Source organism: Erpetoichthys calabaricus, chromosome 6, assembly GCF_900747795.2.
Source record: "Erpetoichthys calabaricus chromosome 6, fErpCal1.3, whole genome shotgun sequence".
Classification (NCBI taxonomy): Eukaryota; Metazoa; Chordata; class Cladistia; order Polypteriformes; family Polypteridae; genus Erpetoichthys; species Erpetoichthys calabaricus.
Window position 1 is genome coordinate 18,520,953 of NC_041399.2, and position 14,735 is coordinate 18,535,687.

Consider the following 14,735-nt stretch of genomic DNA (forward strand, 5'->3'; position numbering starts at 1 on the left):
TCCAAAAAATCTCACAGCATTGGATTCTGATTATGTGCTTATTTTTGTAAGTTAGTATTGGATATAGAGGACCTATATGTTTTTGCTGTATGTATTAATAACATTGCCATTCCAGGATCATAAAGATCCTTTCCTCCAAAGTCTTGTTATACTGATTCATAAGAAACAGTAATAGAAATGAAATGACAAGGAGGTATACGTAGTCCAAATAGGCTGATGTCAAAGCAGAGAGAGTCAAGTCAGAGCAGCCTTTGAAGTCAAATCATAGTCAAAAATCAAACGAAAGAAACGAGCAAGAATTTGAAACACAGGAAATCAAATGAAAAATATTTTTAAGTTGCTAATAAGGGTTCATATCCATGAAACACGAATAGCCCAGAAACGCTTGGGTCAACCAAAATACCACTGAACTGATGACATCAGTGACGTTGAATACCCCGAGGAATTCTGGTAATCTTGCCTGGGAGATGACAGATGCAAAATTGTGTAAATTGGTGGTGCCTGAACTAAAAATCAAAAACGGTATCCTGATAAAATGTAACACTTGCAAAAAAAGCCTTAACAAAATCAGACCTCAAAATCAAAACCCTTGAGGTCAGCAACGCTAAAGGAGACATTTAGGATGTAAGAGTTCAAGCAGGAATTGGCTTATAAAAAAAAAATAAACATTACAAATCATTTCATACTTGGAATGCACTATTCCTGTTCTTTTTAACATGTTTTAAAATACTTGCACTAAGATGTAAAATGAATATGGTGTGTTATTTTAGAAGTGAAGTACTTATGAGGTTTATTGTGACCTTTAGTAAACTTCCCATATGACACAGTAAAGCCTACAGAAATGATTAGAAGTATGATTCTTACATTTGTGCAACATAATCGGCTTTGAGCTTCCCTAAAGCCTGTGTTGCCCCCGATCTACGGATATATATGGTATAAATCTCAGTATTTAAAAAATGTTCACAAAGCTTATTGCTATTTTATAGATTTAATCACTTGACACCATGTTTTTCATAGAATATCAAATTGTTCTCCTTTTGTTCATTATTTAAGTATTTTATACAGTATTTTTTTCTTTCTCATTTTCTATATGGATTTAAGATGATTCGTTTGGTTTTAAATATCTGTTTTTTTGTGTAAGGAATTAATAACTGTTATTCATGTTAACGTAATAATTTGTATGTCACAGACAATATTCTTATAATTACAGATACATAAGATGTTATTTAAATGGATGCACATAGTTTCTAAAAGTAAAGCACTTAAAGTGTTGATGGTATAAAATTATTTCAGAATGAAGTTATCAGTGGGTTTTTTGTAGATATATTTTTATAGTTTGTTGTCGTGAAGATAACCCAGTTGTCAGATCCGTAAAGTCAAGTGTATGAGACTGACCTGAATTTCTCATTCATTAGGCTTTTTCTGTCTTCCAATTCCCATGCTTTTCTGCTGCATTATATATTCTACCTTTCCTTTTTTTCATTTTGATTCAATCTGAAAAACAGTCCCGAATTTAATCAGAGCATCGCTGCACCATCAGATACAGATCTCCACTAATATTGCCACTCTCAGTAAATAAAAGAAAAATGGGCAGTGGGGAAAAAAATGTATTTATTTATCATCTTGATCCTTAACAAAAACTAACTTCTAATTTAATATAAAATCATTGAAAGAAAAATACATTCTAATTAAAAAAAAAAACATTTTTTCAAACACATTGATACACTAATTTAAAAGGGTTGTCATAGTAATGTACCATTTGTAAAATGAGTTGTGTAGCAAGCATATCCCTATTATGTACTTTTTCTGTATGTAATAGGGGTGTAATTGACTCTCTGTCCATTCACTTGTCCCTTAGTCACATTATAATAAACCCAAGGCAAGCAGGACAAGCACCTTGGGAAAGAACCTCCTGGTGTACCCCTTATGATAGCAGACATTAGAAGTGTGCTTATACAAGGAAACATGAGGATTTTGTGCCTTTATTTGCTATGTTACCCACACTGGACTTTAATCATGCAATTGTGTTCTGAAGCATAAAGCTATTAGAAGAAATTGATGGAAAACAACTACAGGCAGCATAATATTGTGACTGGGCTTACTTTCTTGATAAAACACAAAAGTGGCATACAATGGCCAATTTCTTAGTGGTTGCACTTGGCACACGTTTTTTTTTAAAATCTGCCAAAATTTAGCCAATTTGAACTGATTCATTGCTTGTAGTATAAGAACAAGAATCTACTTCCCACATTGATTGGCAAATATCCGTGTTGTACTGCTTTCACATTATAGAGCAGTGATTACATACAAGAGGAATGTTACTGCACAAGTGCCAGCAGTAATGACCATCTGTTTATCATGCAAGAAAGTACAGAAACTGAAGGTAGTACAGTACATCTGCAGATCTTAGTTTCTAGTCAGATAAACAAGCACTCTAAATACAGCATCTCACAACAGCAAATGCCCAATGATTTATGACATGTGTTGGAACATCTTGCAGTAGATACCTGTTTTCCCACTTTATTCTTCGTTGTGTTTTCTTTTTAATATGCAGATTCTAATTACTTGTCTGTCCATGCAACATTTGAGTTTTCAGAACATCTGTGGTAGCAAATGGCTCTGTTGATGTAGAGTCATGTCAAAGCAATAAGAATACCAGAAAGGTAATAGACAAGAACTAACTGGTTGGCTCAACCTACTGTACCTTGTTAGTCTCTGTTCACCTAACTCTTTCGAGAGATGTCTCAGACTGAGATTTGGATGTTCCTAGAGTACCACTGTTGACTACACTGCTTGGCAACTTTTTCCCTGTGTGCCTAATGAAGAGCTAATTTTAAAATTACAACTAGCATCCACCATGCTAATTTTATAGGCTGCCTCCAAAGCTTTGATTGTTTTAATTGAAAAGATTGAACAGTTTAAGTCTTTCCTCATACTTGATACTCTATATATTTTGCAGGGTGCCCATACAGGTAAATGTAATAACTGGAATCGGGTCTGTGCATCTGACCTATATCTATTTTCTTTCAAGAGAATGTTTTGCAGAGGTGGATTATTTAACAGAGGTGGATTATTTTCTTAATTATTGACCAGTTTTTTGCTGCTAAATGGCTTCTTTTCCCTTCATTTCAATTCTTTTTTTCAAGTTTCAGCCCTATAAATTGCTTAAATTTTCCTTAAATGGTACCCAAACAAAAATGACATTTGAAACAAACCTACAGATGACCTGCTAAGTTGATGCCTCAAATCCCAACCAATTTCATTGTAACCACTTTTTTTAATTAGAAGACAATTGTTAAATAAACTTCTTATTTAATTCCATGGCCTGTTGATGTTCTCACTACTATGGCAGACATCTCCAAAACTATGATTTTCTTTTTATCAAGAATGCCATCAAAATATTTTGTGGGCCAGAGTGGATCAACATTACTAAGACTGTCATCTTTATTTTCAGATACTGTATGACGGATACAGGTTGGCTGGCTATGTGTGGCTTGTTTTGTATCTCATTATTGGTTGGTCGCTAATTAAGGAGGAAAAAAAATGTTTAAGAGAGTTGAGTTTTAAATAGCAAATCATTTAAATTGAAGGCAAATAAAGTTAAGAAAAGAGTTCGAATGAAAACCTGTGGCCACAATAGCACTCTAGAATCAGGGTTGAAGCCCCCATTTTTAAATTTTAATTATCTTTTAGACCTGCCTTACCCTGAACTTCCTGTGATTGTTCCCTCATTTAAGCAGTCCTCAACTAACCTAAGCAAGGATACATATTTGATCACCCTTAAGTCCTAATTTTATATACCTAGTTTCAGGTCACACAATCTTTTTATAAAACATTTAGCAAGATTGTAGTACCAAATTGTAAGAATACATTCTTAGTAAATTCAGGATAAGTCCTGTTTAAATCATTGTTTTCAGTAGTACAGTATTTGTTGACATTTGTGGCAATCCTCTGTCCTGGTAGGGATTGAATCGAGCTAGATCGAGTTAAATTTTCAGCCTTGAATTGAACATACGGAAGTCACCTTACAAAATGATTTAGTTTCAGGGTTCAGAGGATTGGATGCCTAATAGATAAAAAAAAAACAGTGTCAGTTGGGGTGTGTTACTTATTGATTAAATCAAATTAAAATGTGTACTTTAAATTCAAAATAAAAAAAATATATATATTTTTTATTTGAAATACATCACCCTTATGCTGCAGTTTGTGTACTTTGAAAGAAATGGTCTGTTGGATAAACCACCCCAGTGGTTTTTCTTGTACCTTTTGAAACAAGATGTTAGCTGTTAAGCCCCCATAAGCAATCCCCAGCTCATCCATTTAGAAGCCACCCAAGAGAAGCTGACATTTGTTTTTTCTGTTGCCTATCAGAAGACACACATTTTGAAACCTGCTTAAGTTTTGTAACTCTTATTATTCTGGGAGTGGGTGCATTTCCACATTATGGGTTTGATTTAAATAATTACATGTCTTACTAATCTGTTTTTCATATCTGATGCTTATTTAATTTTGGAATCTGAAATTCTACTTATTTTATTATTTCTATTTAACTTCTTTAATATTAAACTTATTAATATAGCCACTTTCTTTGATAGCCTTTTACTAGCCAACAATTATTAGTAGTAATTAAGTGGTTTGCCATAACCAAACCAGTCTGTCCATTGATGATTTTCATCTCCAGGTTCAATATATTTTTTTTGTCCAAGCTTTTTGCTTCACAGAAATGTAAGCATGCTTCTCAAATGCTTGTTCTCATAACTGACACGTTTTTTTGTTTTTTTTCTTTGTTTTAGTGACGGCTATGTCAGCATTTTCATGAAGTAATTTAGAGTCCATGAACAGCCACCGTGGAGAATATTTCAGCAAGCTGCCTAGGAGAAGAGGATAGCCTTTTCCCTAATTTGGTTGGGACAATCAGGATGAAGAAAATTAGCCTTAAGACGTTGCGTAAATCCTTCAACCTGAGTAAAGGCAAAGATGAAGGAGAGTTTGTAGTGGTGCAACAGCCAGCATTGGCAGGAGATTTTGGGAAGGAAGACTCCATTTTTGGGGGCTGCTATGGAAAGGATCTGGCAAGCTGTGATTTTAATAGTGAAGACGAGAAGGGGCATAAGAATCGGTCAAAAAGTGAAAGCCTCATGGGCACCCTAAAAAGGCGACTATCTGCCAAACAGAAGACTAAAAGTAAAGGAAGCTCACCGTCAGTTAGCTCAGTAGATGACGACACGTTTTCCTCCTCCTCTGCCCCTATTAGCTTTAATGATGTGAAAGCCCAGAGGCCTTTAAGGTCTACTTCCTTACGTAGCCACCATTATAGCCCTACTCCTTGGCCACTTAGGCCAGCCAACTCAGAAGAAACCTGTATTAAAATGGAAGTCAAAGTTAAAGCCTTGGTTCATTCATCCAGCCCCAGTCCAGCACTAAACGGTGTCCATAAGGAATTTCACGATCTCCCAGTGGATAGTTTGTTTCAGGAACAAAGTAGTTCTTTAAAAAGTACAGAGTCACAGAATGGTGACTTGCATCTAAATATTGATGAGCATGTGCCTGTAGTTATTGGACTTACACCTCAGGACTATATTCAGTACACCATGCCTTTAGATGAGGGAATGTATCCTGTAGATGGATCACGTCCATATTGCCTAGATGGCTCCTCTCCAATGGAAGTGATGTCTGTTTCAACACCAATAGGCGGGAGCGCTCTCCTTGTGGATGAGGTTCAGGAATCACAGGATCTGGATGTGACACCAGATATCTTTATGGAACCTACAGTGAATGGACTTTTGATTGGCACTACAGGGGTGATGCTTCAGAACTCCAGGGTTGATGCACCTCCCCTCTCCCCTCTTCTACCTCCTGTCCCAAGCATTCAAATCCAAAGGAACTTTCCAGTGCTTACTGGTGCCGATGCCCATGTTGCTGAGAGGATGCGCCACCATTTGAACTTTGACCCTAACTCAGCCCCTGGAGTTGGGAGAGTTTATGATTCGGTACAGAGTAGTGGACCAATGGTGGTGACAAGCCTGACAGAAGAGCTAAAGAAGCTTGCCAAACAGGGTTGGTACTGGGGCCCCATAACACGCTGGGAGGCAGAAGAGAAGTTGGCCAACCTCCCTGATGGTTCATTCTTAGTACGTGATAGTTCAGATGACCGTTATCTCTTAAGTCTGAGCTTTCGTTCACAGGCCAAGACTCTCCATACAAGGATAGAGCATTCTAATGGCAGGTTCAGCTTCTATGAACAGCCCGATGTGGAAGGCCACATTTCCATAGTAGACCTCATAGAACATTCTATCAAAGACTCTGAAAATGGAGCTTTTTGCTATTCTAGGTCCCGTTTGCCTGGGTCAGCGACTTATCCTGTCAGGCTAACAAACCCAGTTTCTCGGTTTATGCAGGTGCGCTCACTGCAGTACTTGTGCCGGTTTGTCATCCGCCAATATACCAGAATAGATCTGATTCAGAAACTGCCTTTGCCAAACAAAATGAAAGATTACCTGCAGGAAAAGCACTACTGATTTTATATTAAAAAAAAAAAATGCTTACGGGACCTTTTTGCAACTTGCACTTTGGGAACAGTAATAAATTGAAATATGGTTTACAAACATCCATGGTTTTGAAAATGTCTGCCTCCACAGCATTGGTATTATATTTCTCTTCATCAGTCATTACCAGAAAAATTAAGATTTGTTACTATCAATATCGCCATTTTGGCCTTCCCTTAGCGATTTTGATTAATTGCTGCTGCAATGTTCACAGTATTTTTAATTTTTATGTTGATGTCTTTCATCTCTCCTTTTGTACAAATCATTTTCAGACCAGCGTATGTAAACCTTACCAATATAAACAACATAAAATCAGTGTCTTATGACTACAGAGGATAAGTGTTAGTTAAGGAAAAGTGTATAATACTTTTCTGCGAGTGCCAGAAGGTTACTTTTTAGTTCTTATTTTTTTTTAAGGAGGGTAATGCACTACCACATTTTCACCAGCCTCATTTCTTATTATCTGAGCCCTTGTATGGTGTCATTACCAAAAGGGGTGAAGGCAATAAGCTCTTAAGCACAGAAGTAATTAATTAAAAAATATATTGGTATTTTGATATTTTCCTTTCTGTGCTGTATTTTTGTAGAATACTAAGATTATTTTTTAAAACAGTCATTAATTTTATTAAGCAGTCTGTTTCAAATTTTGTCTTTGACAAGCAAAAAGGTGCTTGTCCCCAAAGATAGCCCAAATCATGAAAGTTAAAAAACCACAAAACAAAAAAATGTAATTTGTACATGTTAATGTTTGTGGAAGTAGAACTGATGGAAAAGCACAGAAAAATAGTTGGGTTTGGAGCATCCTGTCAAAATGAGTTTTTGCAGACTAGTAAGTTGATTGATTTTTTTTTTTTTTTGTGTGTGTGTGTGTGTTTGTTTTCCATAATTAGCCATAATTCGTTCTAACAAAAAAAAAAAGTGAGGACAACTAGATGTACACAGATCAGATTTTCTATGGCTGGTTCGGATCACTCAGTGATTGGCCAATCTGAATCCACTTCCTAATTACGAGTCAATTTTTGAGTCATTTGCTAGTTTCATGTGCATTTTTAAAGTGAGTTGGTAGTGTTTTCAATCATGAAAATTGGTATTTTAATGTTTAAAATAGATTTTAACTGACATTAGCACTCATTAATTATTGAATAGGAGATGGGAATTTAGTTTTTTCTGTGACACATGCTGCTGCTGTGGCAAACATCGTTGTTCTTATTCTTTGGCAGTTACTGGCTGAGATCCAGGCATCCATTTGATCAATTAAGCTTTGTTTCTTTATTTATCCACTACAGTTTTGTGGTGTAGGATTTAGTTTTACTTGGCATGTGCTAAGAAGTTGTCAAACCTAGGAGTTAGGAGTGGAAATCAAACATTGCTTGATTCAGATAGTTGGCCAATCATTTGGTGCATCCTTAACTAAACTTTTTTTGTTCACTTCTTCCCCTGTAAGATTTAAGTTGTTATATCCCTACTGCTTTAAAGTATTGTATTTAACATCACTGTTAGTTTTGATCTGAATTTTTAAGATTAGTACAGAGTTGAGACAGAAATGAAAGAACCCCTTTCTGCTCCAAACCTTTTATTTAACTTCATTGAAAATTTAAAAAGTGGACAGGATGTCTTGGTTTGTTGAATGCAGTAAAACAGTTTCTTCCCAATTGAACCATATTATGCGGTTTTGGGGATAAGTTTCAAACTGACCTTTGTTTGATATACCACACTTGCTAGGCCACTGCTTACATCAAATACTTTCTTTAAACCAATTAAATTCTGATGCTGGCTACTTTTGGTACAGTAACTTTAAAGCTAATATGTAAGTTTGTGTCTGGTTTTGAACATGCTCAACACGTTTGTGCTGCTTGATTTTTATTTTTTAAAATAATGGCCTTTTAATAGTGTAATTTTGGCAAAAAAAGAACGTCAGAAGTAATTGTATATATGAATACTCAAGATAGCTATGGTCTTGAGAGAGTCAGAATTGTGTCACATGATTTAGTTTGAGAGGTTTTAATCAGTATATTACAGTGCCACCAAGTAAATTAATTGTAGGTAGAGTGCAGATGACTTCAGTTTACAGTTTTTTTTTCTCTAAATTCTATACAGCATTACATATGAAGAGAATGATTTTATCCAAAGTCCACATGTTTCATTTTGTTTTTCATTTGGAAATAATCAATAGTGATTTATTGCACATTTTTTGGAAAAAAGGGTTTTTGTATCCATTGATACAAAATGTAAATAAAAAAAGTTACATTCACAATTGTCTGTTGTTTTTCTTTTCTGTTAACGGTTTTATGTACTTTTGGTTGTAGTATTGTTTTTTGATTTATTTATTGGTTAATGAATGCATCTCCTTTATTACAGTTACTACTCACTGAGGACATATAGCACCACATCATTAATTTTAGCCTAATAATCCAGTTGTTCTGTACTGCACAAGACACAGTAAATGCAGGGGCATAGCCCTTATGGATATGACAAAAGTAATTTTTGAACAGTTAAGCAATGGCCCTTGTCTAGTGGTTCCCAAGTTCAGTCCCTTTTTTTTTTTTTTTTTTGTCCCACCCAGATTCCTAACAGGTGAATGTTTACTCATGTTGCTTATTAGAAAAGAGCAGTAGTGAAATTTAGAAATGCTTCTGTTTTTGTCGAGTTTTTTCTTTTTGAAAAGTAGGTTACAATTGCATGCTTCTCAATCAAATAATAGCATAACAGATACAACTTTAAAACTTTACTTTAAAATTGATACAGAGAAAACAGAAAAAGTAAAAATATAAAAAAACAAAAACATGGTTAAAACCCTACCCGGGGATAAAAGTAGAGGTGGGCAGTATGACCAAAATTCTATGTCACGGTATTTTTCTAGATTCTGCCGGTTTCACAGTATTAGACGGTATTTTTTTCCCCATGCATGAGTGGATGTTAACCACATTTTCCACTGCAATTACTGCAGTAGACTGGCTAAGAATAACCTATTAGACTGTTATGAGAATTGTACATCGTACAAAAAGATATTTTAATGTGCACACAAGTATTAGTCCAGGTTTGCATCGCCCCATAAAGTGATAGTTTTCAAGGGGGTGGCACTAAAGAGAAGGAAGCACATTGCATGACAGATGCAGTCAAAATATAGAACCTTTAATTGAACAAATTTTGCAAAAGCTTAAACTATGATTTTGACAACATATTTTCAACCATCCAAAGAGGCGTTTAGACTTAGTAAAATATCCAGAGGTGTTTGTCAAAAGTTGGATTGCACTGAACATGTCTTCAGTATGAACCGGTATACCGCCCAGCACTAGATAAAAAAAAAAAATCTTTTAATTTAACTGAACAATTAATAGCTTAAGGGGGTCAATCACAGGTGCTTGGCATGCTTATTCTAAAACAGCATATTAGTAAATTATTGCTGTGTTTTAAAGTCTTTGTAAGAGGGACTTTGATTTTTTTTTTTTGTAATTTGAGATACAGTAATCCTTCGCTATATCGCGCTTCGACTTTCGCGGCTTCACTCTATCGCGGATTTTATATGTAAGCATATTTAAATATATATAGCGGATTTTTTGCTGGTTCGCGGATTTCTGCGGACAATGGGTCTTTTAATTTCTGGTACATGCTTCCTCAGGTGGTTTGCCCAGTTGATTTCATACAAGGGACGCTATTGGCAGATGGCTGAGAAGCTACCCAACCAGAGCGCGTATTACCTATTAAATAAAACTCCTCAAATAGATTGTGAGCACGGGGGCTGTTCGCACCCCTAGGAGATACAGCCGCTCCTCAAAAAACACTGAAAGATTACCTTCACACTGCTCTCTTCCTTGCTAGGCTTAAATGTGGCTGCTTTGTCAAGCGATATGCTTCCTGCATGGTGCTTCGCATACTTAAAAGATCAAAAAGCACGTATTGATTTTTGATTGTTTGCCTTTCTCTCTCTCTCTCGCTGTGACATTCTCTGCTCCTGACAGAGGGGGTGTAAGCAGGGGGGCTATTCGCACCCCTAGACGATATGCTCATCTAAAAATGCTGAAAGATTATCTTCACGTTGCTCCCTTTCTTGCAGCTGGTTTGTCAAGCGATATGCTTCCTGCATGGTGCTTCGCACACCTAAAAGCCCGAACGGCACGTATTGATTTTTAATTGTTTGTTTTTCTCTGTCTCTCTCACTCTCTCTGACATTCTCTGTTCCTGACGGAGGGGGTGTGAGCAGGAGGGCTGTTCGCACCACTAGACGATACGGACGCTCCTCTAAAAAAATGTTGAAAGACTACCTTCACATTGCTCCCTTCCTAGCAGCTGCATTGTCCGGCGGTGCTTCGCATACTTAAAAGCCCAAACAGCCCTATTGATTTCTAATTGTTTGCTTTTATCTCTCTCTCTCTCTCTGACATTCTCTGCTCCTGACGCGCACTCCTTTGAAGAGGAAGATATGTTTGCATTCTTTTAATTGTGAGACGGAACTGTCATCTCTGTCTTGTTATGGAGCACAGTTTAAACTTTTGAAAAAGAGACAAATGTTTGTTTGCAGTGTTTGAATAACGTTCCTGTCTCTCTACAACCTCCTGTGTTTCTGTGCAAATCTGTGACCCAAGCATGACAATATAAAAATAACCATATAAACATATGGTTTCTACGTCGCAGAATTTCACCTTTCGCGGGGGGTTCTGGAACGCAACCCCCGCGATCGAGGAGGGATTACTGTAATATAGGATGTCGCTAACCCACCGAGTTATAGTGTAGTGTTGGTATTCTTTCAGTTAAGTAAGGTGAGTCTGCATGACAGTAGTGTGGTATCGGTTGTTAGTTGATTTGTCCCTGTGCACTTTGAGTCTTTCTGTGGGTACGTCATATATTGCTGTTAATGCATAAGGTCCGATTGTGACACCAAGGCTATCTGAGAAGCATGTAAAGATTTTTTTTTTCTTTCCAAAATTTGAATTAAGTGCAATTTCAAAACATATGGCCTAGTGATGCTGGAGCAAGAAGGCATTGCTCTCATGTGATTGATGCAAGACCTTCAGTTGAATTATGGAATGCTTGGCATAAGTAGAACTAGAGTGTATTTTATGTATGGTGAAGTTCTAGAATAGATTCTTTGACATATTTTATATATTGCCAAAATGCTGTCTAAATCTTCATTAAGACTAATTATAACAATTTTTATTTTGTATACAAAAGTAAATGCATAACTGTAAAGTTAAATTTGGAGAGTAATAAGTTCCTACGGTATGAATCTTTATATACACGGCGTTTTCCATAAACACTGAATAGGACTAGCAAGGTGGAAATAGGTGATTATTGTGCATAAAATCAACAGATAAAAGAGGTTCTTTACCTTAAATTGTGCTTGGCATTGGCTATATGTTTTCAGTACTTGTGGAATGACTGAAGTGCTGGTAAATTGGCATTTGTTTTAAATAAAGCACAAAGCAGGGAATACAGAGAAGATTTACAGCAGGATTTGTTTTGCATTGTAAGCCAGGCTGGTGTGAATTCATACACTTCTGCCAATATGGTAGATTTTATTGTGTGTATATTTTGCTGCTGAAGTAAAATTAAAAGTTGGGTAGTGCCATGCCACATTCTAATTTAGATCTTTATACAGTCTCCTGTTGAATGTGTGGGAGTTTCAAATTCCAGATGAATGATGTTACAGTTGACCTTCTAATTTCTTAAAGAATGATTTGTTTATATACAGTATATAGGGATGGTCTGGAATTGATGCGAGTTCACGGAGGATGTTCATTTTGACAGTGTTAATCCTTCCTGTTAACTTCAGATAGAAGGTGGACTAACTGTTAACATCTTAAATTTTTTCTTTTCCCCATATTATCAAATTGTATTGTAAAAAATGTTTATTATAACTGTAATTTGTCATAATCTTATTGCTTGACCTTTGCTTTCTTAATATCCTAATAATGACAATAGATGCCAAACGGCCTAGACACCAAGGCTAATGAGACTGAATACACTTCCTGTGTATGAAAATGTGCCATAGAAATAAATGTTGTTGATTGCTGAAATGTTTCAGCTTGTTAGGTTTTTAAACAGTACTAGCCGTGATCATTAGAAAGTTAAATTACCAGAACACCAGGGAAGGTAGAATGAAAAAGCATTATTATGAAAATCTTAAAAACTATATATCCAATTTATCTCACCCTATTTTTGTATAGTGCTTTTCGTGGAGTGCAGTCTCAATAAGCAGGTTAAAGTCAAATTAAAAGGGACTGGTTGGAAATGAAATCAACAGCCCCTCCAGGGCTGAACTTGGAAACTACTGCTCTTGTTTGCTCTTTGATTTGTCATCTACAATCTTTTATTTTGAGCTTCACTCTCATGCAATTTTTTTATATATTGTTAATGTTGGATATGTGCAATTGTCCAGTTAACATTAATAAGGAAAACTTCTAGAACTTAAAGAAATGCAATGCTCTTCTGAATTAAATATTCATCTTTTTGACTGCTTTTTACCAAAATTGTCCAAAGCAAAATAATTTTTTCCTTTTTCCTCATGGATATTGTCTGTGAATTTTATACTGAAAGTGAGTTCTTATGTGTTTTTATTCTCTGTAATTCATAATTTTGTCTGTTGTTTTGGTACCCAAAGCTGTTTCTTCTCTTTAACGTAGGTTTGTCTGTGCTCATCCCCTGACAGTATCTCTAACTTGACATCTGTATTCTTCTAAAAAATGTGGTTTATTTTTGATTTTTTTTCCCTTTAAAATCTCAAATTATGGCTTGATCCTTTTACATATAATCTCAGTTGTAGGATGTCTTACTTGCTAGAATGTCCATTACACCTTAACACACAAAATGTGTTTATTCACATACAAAACCTTGATGATTGTTTGCACCTTTTCATGTTGAATTCGCCTTATTTTATGCAGGTAATTAGAACTATTGAAGACAAGATACTTTACCAAGCTTGTAATTTTGTAAGTGGCATTACTCAGCAACAAGAAGCCTCAAACAAATTTCAACTCCAAGTGCCATAGAAACTGCACAAGATAATATACTAATTTCTTTTATGCTTTGTTCCTGTTCTCGATTACATTCTTGGATTTACAGGTGGTAGAGGAATTGAGAGAGTCGCTGAGTCTCCACTTTCTATCTACCCTGCCAGGTTTTCATTTGATTAGCCTTAAATTACTAATTATTTTACTTTTTTGTAAATTTCTTGTGCTTGTGTCCAGCATGTTGATGGTTGGCCAGTTATTCTTCTAACTTTGCACAGTTTTTGATAAGCAGATCAGGATGCATTTCACTGAGTGTTGTCCTGTATAATTGTGCATGTGACAAATAAAAAATCTTGATCTTGACAAATGCATGAAGGATAAATGTGTCCAGATAGTAAAGAGCCATGAGAAAACTTGCAAAACAAAACATAACACTATACTCAAATGAATAGATAGCTCAAAACCCTGTAAATGGAGGGTAACCATGCTGTGCAATTTAGTGTCACATAATGCAAAAAAATTGTATTAGCAAAATTGTATAATAAATTGTTTTAGGTTAAAGTTTTGTGCCTTGCTTTTAAATAGCTGGAGTGTACTTTAGTGGCCAGCAGATGGAAGCACATGCTGGCAGGTTGGACCAGGTACCTGTATTGTTAACTCGCTTACTTTACACTCGCATCCCATCTGTTTTATGACTTAACTAGTCATTTAGCCTGTTACAATAACGGGCGCTAGAACAGTAGTGCATAAACATTAGTAGGAACAGTCTATATTAAATGGCAAGGGACTTTGACCTCATTCTTTTTGTTGGTCGTATTTTTCTTTCTTTCAGCCTTTCTTTTATTGATGTTTACTTGCTGAGCTGACCATTCTTCGTGGGCTGCCACCGTGTATTGTGTGCCTTTAATTTTCTGTGACAGTAATACTGTCTTGTACGGCTCTATTCAATAAGGGTGTGCACAAAAAGGCGAGCTTCAAAAAGGTGACCTCAATTGAGAGCACTTTTATTCGCTGCGCCCAATTCAGGTCGCCCTTTTGAGGCTCGCCTTTTTGTGCGCACCCTTATTGAAGGATGCCTGTGCGTGTCCTTATTGAAGGATACCGTCTTGTACGTCCGTAATATACCTTTAATTTTCTCTGGCGGTAATACAGGCGTGCACGTCGGTAATATGCCTTTAATCTCCTCTGACAGTAATACCGGCTTGTATGTGGCTGTAATATGCGTCACTGTATTGTGTACCTT

General features: G+C 36.0%; 1 protein-coding gene across 1 annotated transcript in view; it reads left to right on the top strand.

The window, feature by feature from the left end:
* Window positions 1-8,799, top strand: part of LOC114653216 (suppressor of cytokine signaling 6) — a 49,938-nt gene extending 41,139 nt beyond the window's left edge. The window contains exon 2 of the mRNA XM_028803406.2: window positions 4,794-8,799. Coding sequence (XP_028659239.1) covers window positions 4,920-6,518 — 1,599 coding nt within the window. The 5' untranslated portion in view covers window positions 4,794-4,919 and the 3' untranslated portion in view covers window positions 6,519-8,799. The remainder of the gene's footprint in view (window positions 1-4,793) is intronic.
* Window positions 8,800-14,735: the final 5,936 nt, after the last annotated feature.